At 51.9% G+C, this 24,502-nt stretch overlaps 1 protein-coding gene across 1 annotated transcript; it reads right to left on the bottom strand.

The window, feature by feature from the left end:
* Positions 1 to 592: 592 nt before the first annotated feature.
* Positions 593 to 12,731, bottom strand: LOC128721391 (O-acyltransferase like protein). The gene is made up of 12 exons (XM_053815146.1): positions 12,140 to 12,731; positions 8,808 to 9,001; positions 8,454 to 8,680; positions 8,028 to 8,290; positions 7,318 to 7,397; positions 6,358 to 6,456; positions 5,950 to 6,284; positions 5,650 to 5,844; positions 5,407 to 5,576; positions 5,158 to 5,334; positions 1,077 to 1,273; positions 593 to 709 (listed from the first exon to the last, which is right to left on the bottom strand). The coding sequence occupies exons 1-12, from the start codon at positions 12,729 to 12,731 to the stop codon at positions 593 to 595; spliced, it is 2,646 nt and encodes an 881-aa protein (XP_053671121.1).
* Between the last annotated feature and the right edge of the window lie 11,771 nt (positions 12,732 to 24,502).

Here is a 24,502-nt window from a genome sequence, read left to right as displayed (position 1 = left end):
AGGCGCCAGCTCCAGACCCTAGCCGGTCGGTCACCATTTTCGGTTATCTTCTTCAGCTGGAGGAGCCATTTTTCCGTGCCAAAAAAAGCACACGCTGATACGATTAAAAGATGAGGCCGAAGCGGACGCAATGGAGCAAACCGTAGATAAACAGCGTCGTAAAGAAAGAACAAATAAACGCCGAAGAAAAAACAAATTTTCCTGATCAGTCTTTGACACGCGCCTGCACGAATTACACTCGAATGAAGATGACGCGTCACTGATGATGGCTGCCCGGATGATGATGATGATGATGCTGCTACTGACGCGCCCCCGAACGTGGTTTTCCTCGGCCTCGATAAAGATTTTTCCGCCTCATAGGCCGAAAATAAAATCGCTCCAAGCATGGGGGTGGGGGATGAGAATAAAAAAGAAATGTCCCCCGGACGTCGTCGGCTCACTTTCTCTGGACCGGATCGGTAGTCGATTCGATTGGTTTGTTTGTTTCGGGTTTTCCCTCGCTTGCTGCGTCGTGTCTCCTCCACCGCTGCCCCACTTGACCGTGAAAAACCGCGCCAACCACAAATGGGGCCCTTCGGTGGCATTTTCGGTTTCACTGGCCCTTCTGGAGGAACAGCTTCAGCAGCTTGATGACGGGCGCCTCGAACATCAGCGACATTACGAACGCGATCAGGAACGAGATGACCGCGTTACCGAAGAAGGCCGTGATCTGCGTGGCGCACAGGGTGTGAGAGATGGTGTACCAAGAAAAAGAGAGCAACGAAAATAAAATTAAGTGTAAGAAGCGAAGCAAAAACAAAAAAAAAAGACAAAAACCTCATCCAAGCAGGCCCCGGGTCGGACGATTAAGATCACGACATTGGGATCCGGTGGCAAAGGCGAGAAAGAGAGCGAAACAGATGATGAGAAACGGAGAGCGAAACCACGCGGAGGGAGAAAATTGGGTGGTTTTTGGGGGGGGAGCGGGTGGAATAAGTAAACAAAAACAATGGAATTGAAAAGCAATCAATTTTCGGGGCGGCAGCGAAACCGGTCGGGAAAATTGTGGAAACCCGCCGACCGCGGGCGCGACTTACGATGATGACGTGCTGGAGGTGCATCGGGGCCTCGAGCTGGAACGAGGTGGCCATCATGACGACCGGGTGGATCAGGTAGGTGCAGTAGGCGAGCCGGCTCAGCGGGAAAAAGCCCCGGTACGAAAGCAGCCCGTTTACGAAGTCCGAGTAACCCCAGCAGCAGGACAGTGTGATCCACATCAGTGCCAGACCCCAGCCTAAGGGAGACAGAGAGAAAGAGAGAAAAGAGAGCAAGACCAGGGCAAGATGAAGTGAAAATCGATCTATGATTGTAGCTGTGTATGTGTGTGTGTTTGGGTGAGTTGAGATGGGACGACGATGAGTCGCCGGTGCAGCTTCGGTTTGGGAGGAAATTCGGTTATTGATTTTTCCCGCTGGAAAAATAAACAACTTAAAATGCGACCAAAGACACGGTGAAAGAAGACCACGTGGACTCGCCCGACAAGGACCTCGACCGTTAGGGGACGATTATTTGATTATTGCAGATGTTACATATGAATAATACAGCAGCCAACGGGCTGAATTAATGGCGTTTCACATTTAGGGAATCCGCTCGATGGATCGATTGGAATTTAATCTCCGAAACGGCGCAGAGATGGAGAGCAGATAAAGAAAAAGAGGAAGAAGAGGAAGAAGAAGAAGAAGAAAAAAGAAGAATTCCCTGCGTGGCCCACGTCGACAGCAGGCTTGGAAAAGCGAAACCGATGAGAAAAAAAGGCCCTCGTTGGAAGTATTAATGGGTCCCACTTGGAGCCAGCGTTTCCGTACGAAGTCCTCGCGAACGAAGCGTGCCATCGCTGAGGGCATTCCTGCTGTCAGGCTGACCCTTAATTGGCCGGTCAAAAAGCATAAAACCACCCCTCTGCTGGTCTTCCTCCCTGCTCAACGGTCGCGTTCAATTAAGACGCTACCTGCGTGAAGGTGTTTCAGACACCGAGCCTGACCGTGCGCCGGACATCGACGGGAATGTGGACCACGACGGTAATTGTTTGCCGTAGCCCACACCCCACACTTCCCCCCTACCCTGCTACTCCACCCTCTTGCACTCCTGGCCTAGTGGGGCCGTAGGCTGACATCAGAAGCGAGAGAAAGAAAGCAAAAGTCACCGACTTTGGGACGTTTTTGGGAAGTGGAAGTCGGGCAGCGGGGCAATTGAATTTTCCACCTCCCACCCACCCACACATCTAACACCCCCTGCCACCCCTATCGATGCCGGTGATGGTAATTTCGAGTGCGTTTCGGTGGAATGGAACCGCACCGCCTCGAGAGCACGCAACCGGCGTCACTTTCCACGCGGTTTCGGTGCTATTTCGCAGAACCAGGCCACCGGAAAAAGGTGATAAGATTCCCACCGAGCCGTCGTGCCGCTTGTGCTGGGAAAATCCCCGTACTTTAGGCGGTGGCGGCCGGTATTGAAGACCGGCGAGTGTGCGAGTCTTTAGTGCCCACCGAAGAGGCAATCCTTCAATTAAGCGGCAATGTTTTTTTTGGGAGGTTTTTGTTTTTTTTTTCCTAGACCATTTGTTGTTTTTTTTTTTGCTCAGTTGGTCCCACTTTTCCACAGCTTGCTACGACGGGGAAAGTTCGCCATCTTGCACGACCATAACGAGCATAACGAGGGTTCTTCACCATCAGGCCAGGCTTAGCATCCTCACAGGTACGCCTCTTTCATAAATGGTTGTTTTTTTTTGGTCACACTTGGAAAACCGCCCGGTGAGGCTGTATTCAAATTTTGTGTACGCGTGTATGCCCGTGTGTGTGCGTATGTTTGCCAATGAACTTCAAATATTCCCGCCCACACGTCAACGAGCTTTTCCAAACAACCACCACACACTGATTCGATTCCGGCCGATGGACGAGTATAAAAAGTCACCAAAACTCAACCGACCGAACTGCATTTGGGGCCACCATTCCTGCCCGTCCGCAAAGCCACCCTTCTCCCTTCCGGAGGGCCATTTGAGGTGAGGGACAAAGTGAAGGAAATGGCAGCCACCGTACGGTCTTTTGACGAATCAAATCGATCGGAAACGGAACGAAGATTCACATGGTGCTTGCTTTTTTTTTACCTCAACTTCATCGTTCATCTAAAAAAGCGCTCTCTCTCTCTCTCTCGCTCATACACACACGCACTTCTGTGCATGGGTTCTTCGAGCTTTTTTTTTCGGTGGACCGCTTTCCCTCCACTCGAAACCGATTCCCACCCAAGGCAAACCCCGGTGTAGCATCCTAATTCGGTCGAGCTCGAAGGTGTACAATTTCGTGCCAGCACTTCAATTAGCCACCGGGTCGCCTCCGATGGCCACCCCCCCTCGCAGGCCAGCTTCACGGAAAGCTCGCTTTTCTTGCGCCCCGGCGGAAAGCGAAAATCGGGGTGGCGCCCCACACTTAGCACCACCCGGTGGCCGAAGTAGCGAAGCTAAATGCGCCTCCAAAACCGCGTGACGCCAGCGGCCGGATGCACTCCACCGGGCGGGCCGGTTTCGATCTTCGATGGTTCGAAGATTTCGGGGGGAAGAGAGAGAGAGAGGGTGTCCGAAACAGTGTCAACAAGTCCGCCTGGTAGTAGTGTCCACCGCTGTGAGATGGATACTCGAGAGTGAAGCCGATCCCGGACAAATCCGTCGGTCCCATCCGGAAAGTTTCAGCTTTGGCGCTTTCTTCGGTTCATTCATCACGCGCTTCTCGTTTTTTTTTACTTCTCATCTGCTCTTGCTTCTGCTCTCAGGGTGAGTAATTTCTAGTTGCTGCACACCACCAAAAAGCGTCCACCCTTCGCCACTAGACGAGCGCCTCCGGTGGGGGTTTTCAGCTGGCCATCAGCGAAGCGTTTGAAGTGCAAATTATCATCATTTGTATCGCCACTCGGATCCACCTGGCGTTGGCTTTCACGGCGTGGTGCTTCTTCACTTCGTACCGACGGGATGCGTCCCTTTTACTATGCCCAAACGTGTGTGTGTGTGTGTGAGAGAGAGAGATAGAGAGAAGGAGGGAACGCTTGATGAGTGCACGATGCCGGGAAAGAAAATTTGCATTCCAATAGGCACCGGTAAATGGGCTGAAAAGGTTTCATTAGAACGAGCCCGAACCGTCGAGGAACGCACTTGTTCGAAAGCTTCGGCACTTTCACCCTGCACCTAAGTGTCAGCGGCAGTATTGGGGTGGAAGGACGAACAAGATGAGGACACAATGCCTCGCGTGCCGAACATGAACGGGCGCAGGGATAACTTTCGCGCGGGCGAGTGAAAACTTTTCGAGCATATCTCTCGCGCAACCGACACGAGTACGTAGCTGAGGTGTGCTTTCTGGGGCTGTTTTTGCGAACTCTGTGCACTCGAAACCATTGTGACAGCTGTGGTGTGCAGGTTGGTGAAATTGAATTATCCTTCCCATGTTGTGCATATCGGTGTAGCTCGCTTGATAACTCGCGCTCCCTCGTTCGGGGGTGAGTATTAAATATTTACGACAGCAAGCTTTTATTTGTCCATTAAAAATGGCGCAGCTCCATCAGCGCGCGTCCCCGTTCCGGTTTTACATCCAGCAAGCTGATGTAAAAACAATTTTCAAAAGCATCTGCCGCTTCAAAATGCACCGTGCATTAATAATCGATCGGGATGGTGCTCAATCCTGCAACATTTAAGGCAGCATTCGAGCGAACGCTGCCAGAAATGGTTTTATCACTCGATTTTCCTCATTGCTACCGTCGCAATCGAGCCGCGTGCGAGAGATTTTCCCTTTTAATCCCACGGATTTTCCCTGGCAACGTTTCATTTACCGGTGCTTTCACCTGCCCACCGCGAGGCTCAACCTTTTATCGTTCGAGAAACACATTTTACGACACTCGACAATTGTCATAGGAAAAATTAATTCCCCAGCCCAATTATCGTTCCACTGTTTCGTGGCTCGTTATGATTGGAAGCTGAGTCCGGCGTTCCATCGACATTCCGACGATTAATGCTCTGAATTTGGCTTTTCGGCTTTTAATTAATCGATTGAAAGCGCATTAGCTCTCCACAATGGTCAAAAGCAACACGAACTGGCTCCATAAACTTCACCTAATGAGCTCAAAATGGCCAAAACTTACCGGTGTGTCCCACGCTGACATACCAGGCCGTCCAGTGCACGCTCAGTTCACCGTTCCAGACGCCAAAGATTAACGCAATCAGCGTACCGGTCGAGAGGGTCCACAGTAGTAACCGGAGTGGAGGCACGATCCTTGGAGCCGTAGGACGACGGTACAGGATGTATCCTGTCACCATACCTGCATCCGAATCAGTGGAGGTGATTGTCACACGAGGACTAAACAGATCCAAGTCATGGGGGGTCTACTTACCGACGATGTATGGACCAATGCGCTGCCACGGTTTGTCGTACAGGATGTCGAAGGACTCGAACGGATCTGCCACCTTGTACGTGTAGCGATAGTGCAACGAGAAATAGATTGAGAGCAGCCACGATCCACCCAGGCACAAGAACAGCAACCCAACTGCTAGCCGGAAATTCCTATCGAAAGACAACACACGGAGCGAGGATCATTAATTCCTGAGGTCCTTCGAAGTCCTCATCTGAAACCCACCTGGAGGAGATCATGAGCAGAACGATCGCGATAACGTAGAACTGCATATCGTTCGCAAGATACCACGACCAGATCATGCACATCTCGGTGAACGGGTACCAGTTGTTAACGTAGAAGATGTTCCTCCACCAGAACCGATCGCAGGTGATGTGATCGATGATACCGGGCGTAAACACCGACCGGTCGTACGTCCACCTGTAGCAGAGCGAGAAGAAGACACCCGTCTGAAGTTAGATTCGATCGAGCAAGATCCAGGTCACTGGGTGCGTTAAGATCTCCTGCAGTGTCCTGTAAACCTACTTCAGGATAAGCTCGTTCGCCACCAACGTAAACCAGTACACCGGTGTCAACCGAAGATACCGGTACACGATCGAGAATCCGACCTTGCGCGTAGAACTGGCAAGGCTCCCGGACCCGTTTCGGCCCGTTTCACGATGAAGTGTTCCCGTGGGGGCACTCTCACCTCCCTCACCACTGGCCATCTTAGTAGGGGTGGGTGTGCTTTGCTTCGAGACTGACTTCAAGTAGAGGTACACGATCAGCAGCCCACTGATGAAGAAGAACGTGTCCACGGAGAAGGTCGCATTTCCGACAAGCTGATACGGGAACGAACGTTCGGCTATCTTACGCGCGAACTAAAACGATAAGTTAGGGGAGTTTGTTGGGGTTAAGAACGATGGTAAGAGTGGCTTTTTCCGGGTCACTTACGCGATTCTCGGACACCGCAAACAGCTGCAGGTACGTATGCACCAACACCGTCCATAGTAGAGAGTACAATCGCAGCCCATGCACGCAGGTCAGTGCATCCTGTTGGGGAAGAATAGAAAGAGAGAGTGAGAGCGAAGTCCACCAAATTGGATGAACAAGCCCAGCGGTGTAGAAAGCGCAGAAGCTCATCGAATCACCATTTCGAGGGGTATCAATCGCTCCCGGGGGACTCATTCGAATGCGGGAACGACTCATCGAGTGCACTCGATTCGACCCCTCTATATTTAGATGGGCTTCGGCGCAGCACGTGGGGATAAAATCGGAATTTATCAAATCGGACCATCGGGGAAAGGAAAATGAGAGAGAATGAAAAAAAAAACGCACTAACGTCCATTCCAGATAACCCGCCCGGAATGGGCCAGAATTGATGAGCACCATCGGATGCACACCGCCGGTGGCCAATCACGCAAAAACGCCCGATCCCTTCTGATGGCTGATGGCGCACGACCGGCGGGAGGTCGGATGGAAAAATTTAAATTATCTAACCCGGCAGAGAAATGGCCACCGATTGGACCGGATCGGCAGAAGCCATTAGGCGCAGGGAAAACGGGCATTCCGGCGTTCCATTCCACACGTGTGGGTCACTTTTCAGGAAGCACTTCCCGGGGCTCGATTATCAATCATTCAGTGATAGCCGAAACCAGAAATGGATTTTTTTTCTCTCCCCCCCATTCGTTCATTCGTTTGTTTCTGCCTTTATAATGCCATTAGTCGTCACAGATGGACGGCATCGTCGTCATCGTCATCGTCGTCGACCAATAGCCTGCCATCTGTGTAAAGCTTCCACCCGGTTGTGGGAGTGCTAGGGATACATTTTCATTTTGCCCCGTTTAACAGCCCCATTGGCAATAACCACCGTTCCGATGGAAGTGTGTCTGTATGTGCAGTAAACCACGGTACCTCGTTCGCGGGATCCACCGACAGGATCGCAGCCGCATTCGGTCCCACATCGAAGCAGGCAAGGATGTCGTTCAGCGAGACTGGAAGAAAAGCATCAAATATGCAACGGTAAGTAACGGAAATTTGAGGGAATCGTGCGAGCAGAACGGTTACACGGGATCTTCGTGGCTCACAGCCTCCCGTACGAAAAGGGGGTTGTAATATTCAATGTAACATCTCGCTCTCAGCCCGTGCGGTCAGTGGAGAGCTACAGTGATGGTCGCGAGAATGGAGGTTTTTGTTCCTTTGACACGGAAGTGGCTGATTTGATTTTCTGTTTGGATTTGCTTCGTATCTATGGTAACAGATCAGTTAGCCTTGGTTTATAGAATCCAAAAAAAATATGCTTGTATCTGATAAAAATTTCAATAAACATGTTTTTCTGATTATTAATCTCTTGTGTTTAAATCTTCACCTACCTTCACTAACTTTGATTTGTGAAATTTTCAACCTACTAAATACGTGGTACCAATATGCTTAATAATTTTTATCGATAGCTACGGCTTTTTTCTTCGAAAAAATAATAAAATACATTCCTGCACCTTTTGCCCGTCTCAGAGTGAACAAAATCCAATAATTTAGAACACACAGCCCACCCACGGTGACCATCACTGTGCTCTTCCATCCGGTTTGCCCGTGAACTGCTGCAACGACACCAGCAGCACACTTACAGCGTGTCCCTTTGCGGTCCTTGCTGAGTCCTCCAGCCCCGTTCGGTGCTCCCGATGCTCCACCCGACACGTTGTTGTTACTCTCGACGTTGATTTTGTGCATCTCGAGGGCATCGCCACCGCGGGCTCCATCCGGTCCGGTCGTGCGATCCGATCCCTTCAACCGGCGAGCCTTCGACGCCTGCTGGCGGCGTGCGTTCCGGTCCGAACCGGCACCGCAGGAAGCGTACGCTATGACCGCGCTCAGCACCGTCAGGACCGTGCTGAAAATAGGCAACTTAATTATTAATGAAATTTATTACCACCCACCCCGGCCGCCCGGCCGCCCTCCCGTTCGCAGGACGACTTCCAGGCGTGGGTGTGGATATTAATAGATATTGGTAAGGGATCGGCGTGTCGAGGGAAAATAGGGATGCGCCAACGTACAACAGTGCAAACACTTTCGGGTCACTCCACAGATTGTAGCTCCCGGGGACGGGGCGCACGTGCTGGACGGCCAGGGCGGTGGGCCCAGCAGGATGGCTGGGTGGTGCCTCCACCGAGGCTGTGCCATTGTTCAGTACGTTCAACATCGGATCGCTGCGCAACAGCTCGGTCACGTCATCCACTGTGCACGATTTCGGCAGGCATTGGCCCAGCAGGATCGAGCTGGACTGATGGGGTAGAGAAGAACATGTGTGGTGGTGAGGGAAGAGGGCAACCGAACAAATAAAAAAAAAGACGGGCATCAAAACAACACCCTATTGGGGGGAGGAGGTTTTCGAATGCTTGGAGACTCACCTGCGTGGAAAGGAGTCGTTCGAGCTGGACGGAGATTTTGGCGACGAAAAATCGCATCTCGAGTTGGCGCGCACCGGGAGGCATTGGGGTGTGGCGCAGGACACGGTTCACCTCGTCGCAGAACGTCAGTGACCCCATCCAGAACTCGTTTCCGAAGAAGTACTGACCACCGTACCGGCCGCTCGAGTCACTCGCTGGTGGGGACGAAAAAAAACCGTTGTAGCCATTGTGTTTATATATGTTACGCGCATGCTGTGGGAACCATTATTTTCCCACCCATAGAGGGGTGTCGTGAAAATGGTTAGCTGATCCCTTTTTTTTGGTGTTTGTGGTGGTAAATCGAATCCTGCGGCCCTGAGCCCGTCTACTCTTTCCCGCCCATTGAATTGTGTTGTTTCCAGGGAACTAAGGAGAGCAGCCTTTGCATGAGCTTAACGACAATGTATACATCGGAAAAGGTTATTCTATTTTCATCCTCACACACGCCTTTTGGTGCTCATTTTTGGAGGATTCAAGGACAGAGAGCACGTGCTACAATGTATTGTACAGATACATAAAGGTAACACAGAAAAAGGACCAGCAGCATGTGAGATGGACATCGAGCCAGTGTCCACCGAGTTTGGAGAATATTGGAACGCCAATCACCTGGCATTGAGATCGTGTTCCTAATTTAAACACATGACGTTGTCGTCCACAACAGGACGCCCTGGAGTAAGCTGTTAAAGCTGTAAAATTACGCCAATAACCATCCCAATCGGTGGGCTTTATCGTTATTATCACGCCGCAAAAACAAACACCTCCAAAAACCGCACCGTGCGTTAGCGAGGCGTTAAAATAACCGTTCAGCTAATTTGAAGCCACACCAATTTGTGCTTCACGCGCCCTTACCGTTCTTGCGGTTATCTTTTTTCCTTCCACTTTTTTGTTCATCTCGCTTCACCACCAACCGGTGGGCAGCTAATTCCAAAACACCGTGTTCTATTAGCGCAATCTCGGCGGTATTCAAAAGGGCCTCACCGTCCGTTCGCCCGATTGCGGCATCCCATGTGATGTACACACGCACACGAAGGGCATGGTCGAAAATTGCGCGAAAAATCGGACGAAACCAGCAAGCATAACGCCGTGCGGGAAGGAGGTTATAAAAACAAAGTGCGTACAAATGAAGCCACCGGTGCGTAACTGTGTACCAATTATTGCCGCTTTTCAGCGCAAAAAGCGACGCGATCGTTGCCCACAAGCGAACCCACAGAGAACAAGCTTCACCTCATCGCTGGTGGTTTGCAGAACTGTTGGAGTGGGGGGAGGAGAGGGGGGGAAGAAAATCCCATTCCCCCTTCCACCCCCATCAATGGGCCAGCATTGGGCAGAACTTTTCCATCGTAAAGGGCATTTAGAGAGAATGTGGGGTGGGGGGAGAAAAAAACGCCCGAGTGGCCAATTTCACATCGCCTATCAATCGCGGTCTAATTGGGTGGTAAGCGGCCACAAGTGGTGCTTATGACTTTGCACTCGAACAGTGCCGGACTCCTCTCATTAGACCGCACCGAGAGAATATGGTGTTTTTTTTTCTGCCCAAACATGGGCAACCCCCCGTTATCGGTGGGGCTAAAGGGCGACGAGAAAAGGGCGAAGGGAAGGGATTTGTCTAACGCAATTTATGTATGGTGGTTTGGCGGAATTTTGAATTAAATTCATGGCAAATGTGGAAAACGTATACATCGAATAGGTAACACTGATCGCAAGTAGGTTAATGTAAAGCTAACGATGGGGAGACAAAAAAAATAGAATTATTTAAAGCAGACAACGTTCAATCGTACGCAGCTTTCAGCCTGAAGTTGAAAGAAATGGAAGAAAGTTTGAAGATTGCAGTAAAGGGAAGCAAAAAAAAAACACACATACATTCACTTGAACCGGCGATTCCAGGATTAAACTCAATTACATTGCACATTTGCGTAGCCTCTCTCCATCGCTTGAGGTGCTTTTTGATCAGTAGAGCTAGTAGAGCTAAGTAATTGGCCGTATGTCTTTTTTTTTTTGTTACTTTCTCAAAATTTAATATCCAAGCAGCGTTTTGGCGTGCTTTTTTGCCGTACCCAACTCCGTTACATAAAACAACGCCGTGAAACGTAATGCATCATGTAGAACCATCTCGTTACCTAGCGGAAGGTCTGCTTGAAGTAAGAAATTCTACCATTGAGCCGAAAAACGTCGGTGCACGTTGGTCTAAAAATAGCGCACGAACTCATCTCGGGTCCATTTCGAAGAAAGACCTTTTTCGTCATTTTTATAGCCATGCTTTAGGTTCTCTATGGCGGTTGGTATCTCGTTGGAATACTCAGCCTGAAATGCTACCTTTTTGGGCTTTAAAAAGCCCTGAAATATTAGTTTTGATATTTTCATAGGATGGACTGCTGCATTTCATGTCTCTATAGCAACATAGCAGCATTATTAGCAGGACAAATTTCCAGCTCTCAAGGCCTACTCGACCATTTCAGCTACGCCAGACAAGGTGTACAAGGAGTGGTAAACAACCATGCAACTAATGCGAGCTGAGAGCATTCATCCTCAGTAATGGTTGTGTGGAAATTTGCCCGATCGTCCCATACAATATCTTCATTTGGGCATTTATCTCGCAGAAAGCACCTCCACGAGGTCCACGAGAACAATGTCCCTCCACGTGGGGACCACGACCCAGCGCACCCATCGATCAATTCCCCATCGGTATGCCATTCTCACCTGCCGCTAACCAGCCGCTTTGTGTCCGCAGAAGCTGGGAAAATCTTCTTCAACTTCTGCCCTTCTCCCACTCGCGCGAGAATGAAGCGCTGAAACAGTAATTACTCATACCATAATTAGACCTCGTTATTCCGGTCTTCTGCCACCGGGAAGATTGGCATCGGGTGGCATTGGTTCACCCAAAGGGGGTGGCATGGTTGATCGATTGGGCTCCATTTAATGCACACTCATAATAAATTATTTCGCAATGGATCGTCCCGTCGGATGCGTCCCGTGGACGGTGGCACAATGCGGGAGCGTCGATAAATAATTCCACTCCCGGGAGATCCTTTCAATTGAGCGGGTGGGGTTTGAGGGCTCCATGAGACAGCACCCAATGGGTTCAATCAATCAACTGCCCTTGCCTTTTCATGTGTTCCGGTGCATTATAAATCGACCACGTAATGTGCCCCCGTCGCTGCACAAATGCTGGCTTTTCGCGTAAAGGCCCTCTACAGTGACGCCATCTGGCGGTGTGTTGTCGGATTTACAATTTTCGATCGCAGATGAGGTCCTGGTTGTGTAATCACTCGGTCAAATCCACCCATCGCTCTTACCTTTCAACGCCCAAGCCCGCTGGTGGCGTAAATCACGCAAATACATCCCGACGTGGGCCGCACATTGCTCCCCAACGCGACCTCTCAGCCCGGCCACTTGCCACCGGCCATGATCGAACAATCCGGCAAACTGCTGGAACAAGGTCTCTGATTGCCCAGCCACCGGCTCTGAGCCAGGAGAAGCCAAAAAGGCCGCTGATCGGCCACTCGCGTACGCCACCGAGTCCCCATATCGACCGGTTCCCGTGGACCGGTTCGAATGCGACTTTCTCGCGGACGTCACTTCCGGGTGCGACAGTTTCGCCTTCCGTTTCGGCACCCGGAACACGTTGTCCGCGTACTTGTAGACGCCCGAGATCGGCACCGACTCGTAGCTGGGCAGCATCAGCTCAGCTGCTGGGTCACTGCCGAACGCGGGGCCAGATTGCGTGCCGTGGCCGGTTGCGTAAACCGCTGGCCCCGGAAATGGTACCGAACGGTCAGCATCCTCACACGATAGCCTCGGTACGAGCAGTACCGCCAGCACCACTAACAACAGCAATTTGTCGCACATCCACCGATCACGTAACCGACCGATCCGTTCGGTCGCCATTGCACGCACAGGGAAAACGAGGAAAAATCACGCCCTGCCACCGGATTGCCGGATCGAATTCGGCCACAAAGTTCAACCACACAACCGCACACTATCACAGGACGAAAGGACTAAAGGACGACGACTCGACGGGTCGTTCAAGGACACCACCGTTTGGAAGTGATCACACGCGCTAGGACGGACTTGACTGCCGCGTCGGGGTGCGAAAGAACCCGCCTGTGCACCATTCGGCTCTGGTGTCCTGCCCGGGTGAAAGTGAACGCTAGACTGCACCAGCGCCAGCTGCAGTTGCACCTGGGTCGGTCGGGATCGTGGCCCTTTTGGGTGGTGGTGGCGGCCAGCGATCGCCGTCGTTTCTAATGCTGCAACCGGTGGCTGGCGTTTGGCTGGCTTACGTCGTTTCGTTGGCGTGCGCTTGCTTTTTCTCTGGCTAGTTTATTTTTTTCTTTTACCCCGACTAAACCCCCGCGTGGAGGGAGAAGGTGCAATTGCACTCGCCTGCACCGTGATGCCAAGATCTGGAGGGGCTTTGGTGTAAGCTTACGCGATGATCTAACACTGGTTTCGGCATTGCTATGGCTGCGTCTGACGCTACGAGGCGACTGACCCTCACGTTATGCCGTTTTTTTTCTGTAGCTTTATTATTACCCCCATTGGTGGGACACTTCGCGGATGGGGTGAGTTTTGTTTTTCGTCGTTGCATTTTAAATAATTTACGATCATCTTCCGGGACGGTGGCTCATTTTAATCAAACCGCAGGAGGTAGCAGTTCTTCCGTTCGTTCGCCATTTGTCGCCCATCGATCACGTGCGAGTGGTGTGGAAATGGTCGATCTTAACTCGGTAGCATAATTATCATCGGGGTCGGCGGACAGGGATGTTTTGAAACTACCACCCGCATTGCCACATTGCCGGCGATCGTCGATCGTTATCACCGCCGGTGACGATGATCGTGATGATCGTGCGCGCCTGCACTTGCACTTTTGCTGTTTTCCACACTTTTGCCCCAGAATGCACCGGCGCGGGTTTGCACTCGGATCGTGTGCAATCGGTGCGTGCTAAGTGAAAGAGCCAACTCCCGCCAGTGGCTCGCTTTTTTACGCCGGGCTTTTACGCCGTTACACCACGCGACCGATCGCACGGTGGCATAATGCAGCCCCTGTCCGTGGCGTGGTTGAGTGAGTGTGTGTCTAAGGGTTTTTTTCCTCACACCCACCTCGTTCATTTTTCCACCACTCGCCAAGCTTTTCGCGCGCAGAATCGAGCAGATTTTCATATCGAAACCAGGCCTGTCACGGAGCGGCAATCGTAATGGAGCGGAGCGCAAATATTGAATAGCGAAGAAAAGCAGCTGGCGTAAAAATAGGGAGAGCAAAGGTAGCAACAACAAAAAATATGCACAGAAACACAAAACCACTCACACATCCCTGCCACATGGCGATTCAATCGAACGATGGCGAGAGTAATGCGTTTTCTGTGCCGCGAGCGCCGGTATTGAATAACCGATCGATTAAGCAAAACTGGTTCCAGCGTTTAGTGTTTTTAGCCTGTTTCACTCCTCGGTCAGGGTAGCCGTTGCAGTGGTGGTAGCAAAAAAAACAGAAAACAAACCACCGTGATGCACTGTGTGCAATGTGCAAGGGGAAAAAAACACCCCACGCGTTCATCCCATCTCGCAGGAACGAAGCGCATCTCGTGAGGTGCGAAAGTTGCCATCTCCGTAATGAGCTTTTTATGCACATTGAATGCGCATCCAGAAAGCGTTTCCCGGATGGTGGAGAAATTGTTTGCGTTTGCAATATTGGCACACTGCATTCGTCCAGAAAACGTCCGTAATATTCGACCCAAAACGCTACCCCGGGGCGAGAGTTTACTTAACTGACGTCTAATGACAGGAGCAATCACTGCCATTGTTTTTGCTTAGTAGGCCAGCTGTCAAAATGCGCTCACAAACGCGTGCGCCTGTGGCTTCGCCCAACCGTTACCAAACCCTTCGGGGCGCCCTGAAGCAACAATCTGGGGCACGGAAGCGTGTACGGCGGGAAGTTGCCCGTAACCGGGAAAATTCTGGGCGCATCCGAGGTGATTAGAACCCGCGCTTGCTTGCCGCTTCCGGGGTGTTGGCTTTAACCGACGCTAACTGTTAACCCGGTACGCCGCAGGTTTACGGTACGCTATCGCTCTTCTTCGCTGGCTCACACGTCCCGCTGGCTGGTGATCGATGCGGCACGGATGTCTGACGACGGGGAAAATCGCGACACGGGTGTTGGTGATGATCGTCGCCCTCGACAGGCTCCCTCTTCGAAAGGGGGTTCTTGAGCCGTTCTCGAACGCCCATTACGCTCGACGACGACCGCAAGTGCTGAAACTAATTGCATTAACAGTACGTGCTATTAGACGCGCAAAAGGCTCAGCTGCGGCGCATGGCGGAAAATGACACACACATACACACCATCGGTAGGGAGCGAAAGCCGCATCACATCATCCATCGGGCGGCCATCATAATCATCTTTGCACGCATCCCTCACCTCGGGACTCGTGTGGCGCTTGATGGGCGCACCGGTAATTCAATTTTCTTTCCATTCTAGTTCTTCTGGTGCTGGGTGCTTGCCTTGGTTGGGGCTCGTTTAATGGTTCACCGATTCGAGGGCACCGACGCCACTGACGATTGCGCAACGACACGTCATTATTAGCGCATCGGTGACAGGATCACGCGCGCTGTCGGTGGTCGTCTCACGTTAAGGGCTGCATGGGCCCTTTATGCGCATCGTCTTAGGCTGCTTCAAGAATGTGATACCCATTTCCCAGCAATGGCTTTCGATAAAGGTGCCTTCCAGCACCGGCAGAAGACCACCTGCACACGGTCCAGATGGGCCCGACATTATCCGTTTGTTTTTCTTCGAGGGGGTGTGTGTTTTTTCTCTCCCTCTTGTTTTCGACTCCATTAACCCGCTGCAGCATAAATTGCCACCTCGCGGGATGGCCGCGGCATTTGGGAACGGAAGAGAAATCTCCCACTCGATCGCGAGAGGCCGCCAGAGGCTGCTTCACTTTCAACCGAGCACGACCCTTTTGCCCGCCTGTGGTAGGGAAAACGAGCCGAATTTACCCACCGAATGAGGAGGTCCCTTTGCGGTGGACCGACGAACATCCGCCACCGACAATTACCTCGCGCCTGTCCGGCAATCAAACCGACCAAAGTGGAACGATTACGCGGTGAACGGGTTGGTTCTTGCAGAGGGCCTCCGTTTTCTCGGCCTCAGCCCATCGGAGGTGGTTAATTTTTACTTAAACCCATCGGCTAATGAGCCCCCGAAAAAAAAACCATACCAGACGGGCGTAGATTCGTCATTAAATCGTTATGCGGCTGGATCGGATTCGTTCGGTGTTTAACGGCTCTCGAGCGCCTCGTGGAAGCTGAACCCACCTTCGCTGGGGATTTCGATTAATTGCGAGTCCCACGCCCACCCCGATTTTCCCCGGTGCGTGAAAGGGTGAAAACAAATAGATAATAGTAGGGTGTGGTCCCACCCTCACGTGGGGTCGCTCGCCGAAAGGTCAAAGGCAGATTGATATCACACCCTCTGACAGGTTAATGTGTGAACTATTTGGCCCAACGTCACGATGAGGCGTTTTGAGACTTGCAAAACGATCATATTGCACGATCGGCGTGCAAATAGCTTCACGACACGCCCGGTGGCAATTTCCGTTGGGGCTTTGTTCGCGCCTCGCAAAGGGGCGCAGCGAAGAGTTTCACCCTTTAACTCCCAGCGGACAACCGTTCGAGAGATGCGCACGCAGAAAAAAGGGCGCGCCACTCGATGGTTGTGGGGATTTGATCGACGTTGGGATCACGCAACCGCAGGCATTTCGCGCGACTCTTTTGCAACCCTTGAGCCACCCCCGGCCGGTGGGTTTGAAGGGTTCGATGTGTGTGCAATAAACAATTACGAGCAGCGATTTGGTGCGCGTACGCCTCAGAAGTAGAAAGCACGCGTTTGTGTTGCGCCAATGGGGCGCATCTCTTTTCTTTTCTTTTCTGTTTCAAACGCGGCACGATCAATGGGTGTAACACGCCGCCCGCCATTTATGCGCGTGTGCGCTTTTTTTTTTCTATGCGCATCTACCCACCACGTGGAAAGTCGCGCATAGCTGCGCAAAATCGCGCGAGAACATTAATTTTTATTTATTTATTCTTTTGTGTCTCGCAAAAGCTCGCGCGCGGATCCCAACGGATCGGTTACGGGGAAGGTGGGTCGCGTTTGATGCGGCGTTATATTCACCCGATCGCTTGAGTCAATTTCGAGGGCACACAATGATGCCCTTCGGGTGGATGTCGCACCTGCGTGGATGGTTTTATGAAGGGTCGCGGAGTGGCCCACGGCTTAAGTGATTGCGTTTGATTGCGAAGTAGCGTGAGTGGGGTGTGCGGTTGTTATTTCGAAACAAGCATGTGGAAGCTACCGCTTATCCACGTGACCTTCTTCGGGGATCGGAGTTTACAGGCTTTCGAGGGATTAATTCAATCGAGACAATCGCGACACTCATCGGCGGGTGAAAGCTAATATGTCGATGAAATAGAGCAATCTGCTGGTGGTGTAAATTAAATCAAACATTCAGCATTGAGTGTAAATTTTCATACCTATTGCAATGTTTTTGCAGCTAATCATCATCATCATCATCATCATCGGGTCGTGTGTGGAATACGACGCTGCACGGCCTACTTTGGTGAATGCAGTCGAAGCGATTCCAAAGCATTCGGAAATACCTTTTCGCGATCTGCTCGTAAAAAAAATGACGTGATCGCAGAACCTGATGATGATTCATCGGATTGCCTCGTGTAATGGTTTGGTCATTTAGCAACCTGTCCGCTCTGTACCTTTTAATCCATGCCACTCTCTGTCGGAACTCTCTGTTTGCAAGCAATTGAAAATGTTTAATAAATCGCTATAGATGTTTGTTGTTGCTCGAATGGACACATGAATGAATGAGCACATTATGACCCCTGAAAACTGATCCTGGGAAACCTTGGGAGAAAAATCCATTTCAGCATGAAACCCACAACTAAGTAAATCCAACCTCTGGGCAGCAAAGATTCTTCACAACAAGCAGACCAACGATTTCTCGAAAAAATCCGATCCGACCGAAAAATTGCGATCCAAACTTTGTTGAAATTAAACTACAATAAAACGACCGAAACAAACCTTTATCTCGCGAAGAAAACCCTTTCTAATAAGCTGATGAGCTGAAAATTGGTAGCAAAGCAATTAAAGGCCTTTATCAACTGGAAGCGTGGCAAAGCAGCTACATCTGTAAAATAATTTAGTTTTTAAGTAAAGAGCTCCGGCTCAAGCTATGAAAAATGAAATTACATTTCACTTACCCCCACAGCCAGCGAGCTACCGTTCATCTCACTTTTCTTCATTAATTACACCCGGACACCCTATGCATATTTGGCTGTTTTTCTCGCCATCGTCATGCCCGAAGCTTCCTTTTGCATTAATTACGACCGGGTGAGATAGCACCGCTCATGATTACGGCGACCATCGCGAGCAATAAAACACTCACACCGAGGCGAAGGTGTGAAGGATAAGTAAACCCCCGTTACCTGCCCGGCGCTCGCTGGCACGTGTCCGCGGCGCTTTCACATGCAAATGGAGCATCGGATTCCTCTGCTACACCCTCCTCCTCCCCTCCTCCTCAACCCACGGGTGACATCCAGCATCCATCGCAAACAGGCGCCAGCCGCAAAAATCCAAGCTGACCAGGGAGGGAAAATTGCAACTGCCAACTGCAATTTGCTCCCATTCCGCCCGCGAACTGGGCCGCCCTCGGCACCCACCGATAAACCATAAAGGACCGAGCTGGGAGCACGAATAGGTGGCACCGCTTTCCCACTTTTACTCACCGGTCACATGGATGGAAATGGCGAGCGATGGGAAATGGCGAGACTTAACCTGAACGAGGTGCCACCTTGGCGTCCAGTTTTCGCGACTTTCGGTTGTGCTAATTTCGGACCTTAAGCCTCTCATCGTGATGCAATTTCGTCGTTTTCCCATTTTTCCCGAGCCGCGTGCATTTTTTGGAGAAAAACCTCACCAACTACCGAGACCGGAACTTTGACCGAGGCCCCAAACGGACTAACTAGCCCTACTTACGGACCTCCGAACAGGCCTACTGATCTTCTGACGGCGTGTGCGCGCGCTCACACACGCGTTCGATCGACCTCTATTTAGTGCGCGTTTGCCCCCCCCCCCCCCTCAGGTCCCTCTGCAACATCTCGCTCCTCGTGCCCCATGGAGTACTGCAATGAGAGCAACCCCCGGACCGTACGCACGCCAGCATCACCAGCAGCAACAGCAACCAAAGGCAAGAAATCAATTGCAAACGAAATGAAACACAAACCGGACCGGTTTTCGACCTGGAAGCGACCAGCATCAGCCACCAGGTCCACCAAAACCCACGGCCACAGTACCGAGAGCGCCGCAGTGAAAGTTCGATCGCGTCGCTTCTTTCACTTCCTAGTTCACGTGCCCGCGGCACCGACCAGGCCGCGGGAAAAAGGCCAGGGCAGGAAGGAGCAAGCAAGGGGAGGGGGGCAATAATCGAGAGCACCGGCGTGGGGTGCCACCCTTGGCCGAGGCCCGGTTTTTCCGGCGTCGCCGAAGCTTCACGCGCCTTCAGGGTAATTGTCGAGCGCGTCTAATGCCCGGGGACGACTCCTTCCATTTTCGTTTCCAATTTCATTTCATTTCAGACCCCACCGGTTTCAGGCCTCATTTGGCTTGTTTGTTTCGCTTTCGGTTGCGCCTGTGCCCGCGTGTGTGTGTGCGATCATCCTTGGCTCCTTGTTGGAAGCCTCCGGAACATGACCGGGAACGTGAAAAAGGCGCTGGAAAAGGGTCTGGCCGGCTTAACTGGCTGGCTGGCTGGCTTGCATCGTTTCGGTGTGCCATCGCCGCACCGCGTTAGGGGGTTGTTTGTGTGTCGAAGGATAATTGGCACACCGAGAGCCGCTAATCGGGGCTGACCTGTGGGGCACCAGGTGAACGAGTGTACTTGACCAAACTACTTAAAGCAATCTTTCCGCGTGGCCGTTTCGTGTGAATCCCGAGACGAGACAGCTCGACGTTCTCACCGGGTCATCGCGCGTGGACCGTATGATCGATCGATAATGAAGAGATCGCGCATTCGCGGGCCCAGCATTTCCTGCCCAATGCGGAGATGATGAGAGATGAGCGCGCGTCTATTTTGTGCGCTGAGAATGCGCATCCACGCGATCGAATGCTCGTTTCGCAAAGCGCCCTTCACTCGGCGCTGCACGAGCAATCCATGTCACGTGTGTCGAGGCTAAGCCGTGGCTTCAATGGCCACGAATCGATTGGCCACGGCCTCACCCGTGGGATCAAGTAGACATCCGTAGGGGCACCGGGATCAGGCGAGATGATCGAGAGCTCGGGAGGCGCTGGGTTAGGAAAAGCCGGTACCATCCCACACTGGCAGGAAACGGCTCACAGCGGGTTTCCGATGCAGGTGGAGGGGGGAGGGGGGGGTGATGAGGACCGTTAGATTTTTTTCACTTTTTGAGCGCACATTTTTATTTAGTCATACTTCGATTCGTTCGCGAGGCAGGTTTTCTCCCTGCCACTCTTTCTAAGAGATTCCACGCGAGGAAAGGAAAATGTTCCTCCGAGAGAGAGAGAGAGTGAGTAGCAAAAGGGAGGAAGGTGGTAGGATGGAGGATGTGGCCAAGCGAGAAGGCCGTCCGGTCGGTACCGGTAGACCGGGGGACTTTCCACAGCGCTCCCGATGCTCCCGAACCGAACCCGGTCAAACCGGCTTCAAAACGCGGAAACACACGTCAAGCCAGCTGGAAGAGCTGGCTAAAAGAAGAAAAACAACCAGAACGGTTCAGTTAGTTTTCCGCATGCCGCATTCATTTCCCCACACTCGCGACCATCCCAACCGCCTGGCTGTGCCCATTATGCTCGCACTGCAAGAGAAAGTTATTTGATTTGTCAACCCGGTTCGGGGGGAGCAAAAAGATCACCCACGTGTGTGCCTTGGATAATTAATTAACATACAACGGTAGCGCATGACAACAATGAGCACATCTCAGGGAGTTCGACCCCAACCACGGAGGGTTGAGGTTATCGGTCGGGTGGATTTTTCTCAACCCCACTCACCCTACGCAACCCCATGCGGTTCCATCAGGGATTTCGCAGAGGTCGTAACCCCTTCCGTTGCATTTGTTTCCGTGCGTTGTTGCAGAGAATTAGAGAACGGTGAAGCCCTGTCCCTGAAGGGCCACAAAAAGGGCAACGGTTGAACGGAGCAGTTCCCGTTGTGAGCCGAGCACATCGAATAAAAACGGTAGTTTACGCATGCCGGACGCCTTCATAACTCGCGGCTGAAAATGAAATGCGTTTGACACAAAAACAAAACCTCCAAAACTCGCGCTGTCAGTCGTGCCTTTTTTCCCCCAATGGAGCCCTGCAGCAGCTGTCAATCCGGGGTGTCGTAGCCATGACAACGGCAGCGCCATGCTGATGGTAGGTAAATCCTGCCCCACAATGTGAAGGGAATCTCTGGTCGACGAGTGGTTTGGTATGTGGCAAAGAGGAACCCTACAAGTGAGCCCTTACAACGCGCCACATACCGCGTGTATTGTGCACTAGTTTTCTTCCAACACGTGGCACGCTATCCCTACTGCAGATTCCCGCCATTCGCTGTCATTGTACCACACGGGTATCGGAATACCTTCACAGGCATCTTCCGAGCGATGTACGAAGTACGCCATTCCCCATCTGCCTCGCATAACGCTCGAGAACCTCGAGAACTATGCGGGCTCGTGCGAAATGTTGGAAGCGGTGTGATTTGCATGCGCCCCATCGTATGCAAAACACCGTATGTCTTATGCATCGCTAACCTACTCTGGTGGTCGGCAGGAAAACAATGGCAGATCGGTGAGTGTTTCGGGAAGATCGCGCACGGAATGCGCATAAACACGGTCGCTCTGCTTGGTCGTACGCGGTTTCGCACTTCGCGGTCGGCAAACGGTTCCGGTTCCTTGCGGATAAACATTCTCACATTGCCCACCTCCTCAGTACCCAAAAGGGTGCCTTTTTCTTGGTTCGAACCCGACGGAGTGAAGCTGACGAGCGTCATCGAAAACGTCCAGAAGGAACCGTTTCTGGTGGCCCCGTTCTCAGGCGTGGCGTTCTTCAACGTAACGGTGGTGGGAGCGCTTTCGATTCGAAGCAACAACAACACAAAATGGTGTAAAATAAACGCCACAAAGGGAACGAGCGGGGATCGCACGATCGCACGACGACCTTGCACCACTGGGAAGGAGAAAACTCAAGGGAGCGTTTTTTTTGTTTTAATGTTTTTCAGACCCTCGTTCGCCCGATAGGCTCGACCGATAATGCCTAATTAATTCTGAACCCGCCAGGGGCGGATTCTGGCCACAGCGCCAGCAAGAGAAGAAGAGAAAAAATGTGTCAGCAGTAGCCGGCAGTTAGCGGCTTTAAGTCAGTCAGTCGGCCGTCCCATACGGGACCCTGGGCGTGCTGAACGGTGGACGCGTTTCGGGGTTTCTGGCGGTCTTTCTCCTAACGGGACGTACCAAGCGGAACGCCGACTCGTGGCCCTACGGCCGCGGACGTGAACGTGGACGTACTGAATGCGGTCGGGGACGTCGTGCCGCCTTGGAGCGATCTCCATCTTTTCCTTCGTGTTTTTGTTTTTGTGGTCGCAAACCCCCGACTGTTCTCGCATGGGCAGGCGCGAACCCTTGCGCGAAACCCTTCCACGGGTTGTCATTCGATAGCCGCCATTGACGCGTGTCTACCTCCGAGTCCAAGTCCGTTGTCGGCGTAATCCGTCCCGTGGAACCCGTTCTCCCGGTGCGAACCGAATTTGGGCCACATTCCCGAACCCCGAAATGCACTTAATTTTCATAATTCGTCCACACGAGCCCTGTTTTTGGCCCTGTCCGCTCATTACGAGCCCTTTCGGTAAATGGGTCATGCGGCCGCTGGGTCGGTCCGATAGTCCATCGGTTTTGCTGAGGGATATTAATGTCACGGATGGTGAAGCTGACGGTTCTATTATTAGATCCACGCCGGGAGTGACGTGATGGACCGGATTTTACGTGGCCAGCCACACGACCGCGATGAAGCCACACTCAATCAAGCCTTATCTCCGTAACGCCAGCGAAGGATGATGAAATGCCATCGGTTTTCTCGGGAGGGAACGCATTTTCTCGTCCTCCAAGGCAACATTCCCGGTGTCATGTAGTGTTGGGAACCGTTGGAAGAGGCTTATGTCTTACTCCATAAATTTATCCATCGTACAAGCGGCTGAAGCAATCGCCATGGAAACAGCCGACTTGGATTATGTATGGCATGCTTCAAGAATTCAGGCAGGCTTTTTGTGACGAGAGACATCTAAATTAGTGTATTTGTTATAACGTCACCATATCCAATGCTCTTTCCATCCTAGCGTTAAAGATGCGTTATAAAAGAAATAGTGCATCATATATTTGAAGCACCCAATGACACGCTGGTGAACAATTTTACTCCACCATCCATCCATCCATCCAAGCCGTGATCGCGCCTCATAAAACTTTACACGCACGCCCGTTACAGCGGTGTAATCAATCGGTATTAAGCAATCGGTGGAAAGCTTCCCCCCAAAACGTACGATTTCCGGGTGGCCGCACACATTGACGGGTGCCCTCTTCACGTTGCCGCACCCTGTTAGTACTCAATTAGCTGCAAAATGAAATGTTACCGTTGGCGCGTTGTCACAACGCATTCCACGATGTTAACAAGCAGTAAAGGCACCCCCTTGGAGAGGCGACCACCATCCACCGCTTGTGGTTCAGTTCCGAACAATCTTAACAATTTGGATCATCTGCTACATCCTCCACCCGGAACCAAGCGGAATGTGGCAGGGCAAACGAATACAATTCTGGGAACCACGTGGAAGGCAAGCGAACCGAATGGCTAACCTGCTGCCCACGGTGATGGTGGTGGCATTTCTTTCGCTTCTCTCGCCATCCCCAACGTGCCCAGACGCGACCTACAAATATGCGCCACTTTCCGGGGCAGGGCTACAGGGCGTGCGCGAGTCTCCCAGACCTGGGCGATAACGAACGGTCTGTAAATTAACGACCTACGGAAGTGCAGGTTTCCGCGTTTGACCTGCGTTTCTGTTCCGGTTGTACTCTGCACCCCGGTGGAGGGTGCTCCGGACGATTATGTCGACTATTTCGTCGACTAATTCACGCGCCAACGTACTAGTAGTGATAGAGCGCAGTTGTAGCGCCCCCTAGCGGCTTGCTGCAGAACCATGCACGTGCACTCATGCGACACGGGACGGGGCGAAGGTTCGTAGAAAAGCGAGAATCAAAAGCGAAGCGATCGTAAAGTAAAATCGATTTCCAACCCCGGATGGACGGATGCCTGCCGGGAAAACTCATTAGCCTGGGTTGGGCTCCAGCTTTAATCGATTGCCGCTATCGGCGTACGCCGGAAACCGTGGGTGCCCGCACCCGCGTGCAAAGAACTCCGCCTTCCAGCTGTAGATCTCGCCTCTGGCCAGTGGGAAATTCCGGTGCAAGTAGCAACCCCCCTCCGAGGGTGTGTATGTGCGCGCGCTCACCCTTCGTTAATCAGTTTCTTAATATTTTGTTATGCCCAGCTCCGACAAATTGTTTATCGATTCCCTTCTCTGCTGCTGGGTGTTCGAGGGAGCACAGGGTGA

The sequence above is a fragment of the Anopheles nili genome, chromosome 2, assembly GCF_943737925.1.
Source record: "Anopheles nili chromosome 2, idAnoNiliSN_F5_01, whole genome shotgun sequence".
NCBI lineage: Eukaryota > Metazoa > Arthropoda > Insecta > Diptera > Culicidae > Anopheles > Anopheles nili.
Note: the sequence above shows the minus strand (reverse complement) of the source record. Positions and strands in the feature narration are given on the sequence as shown.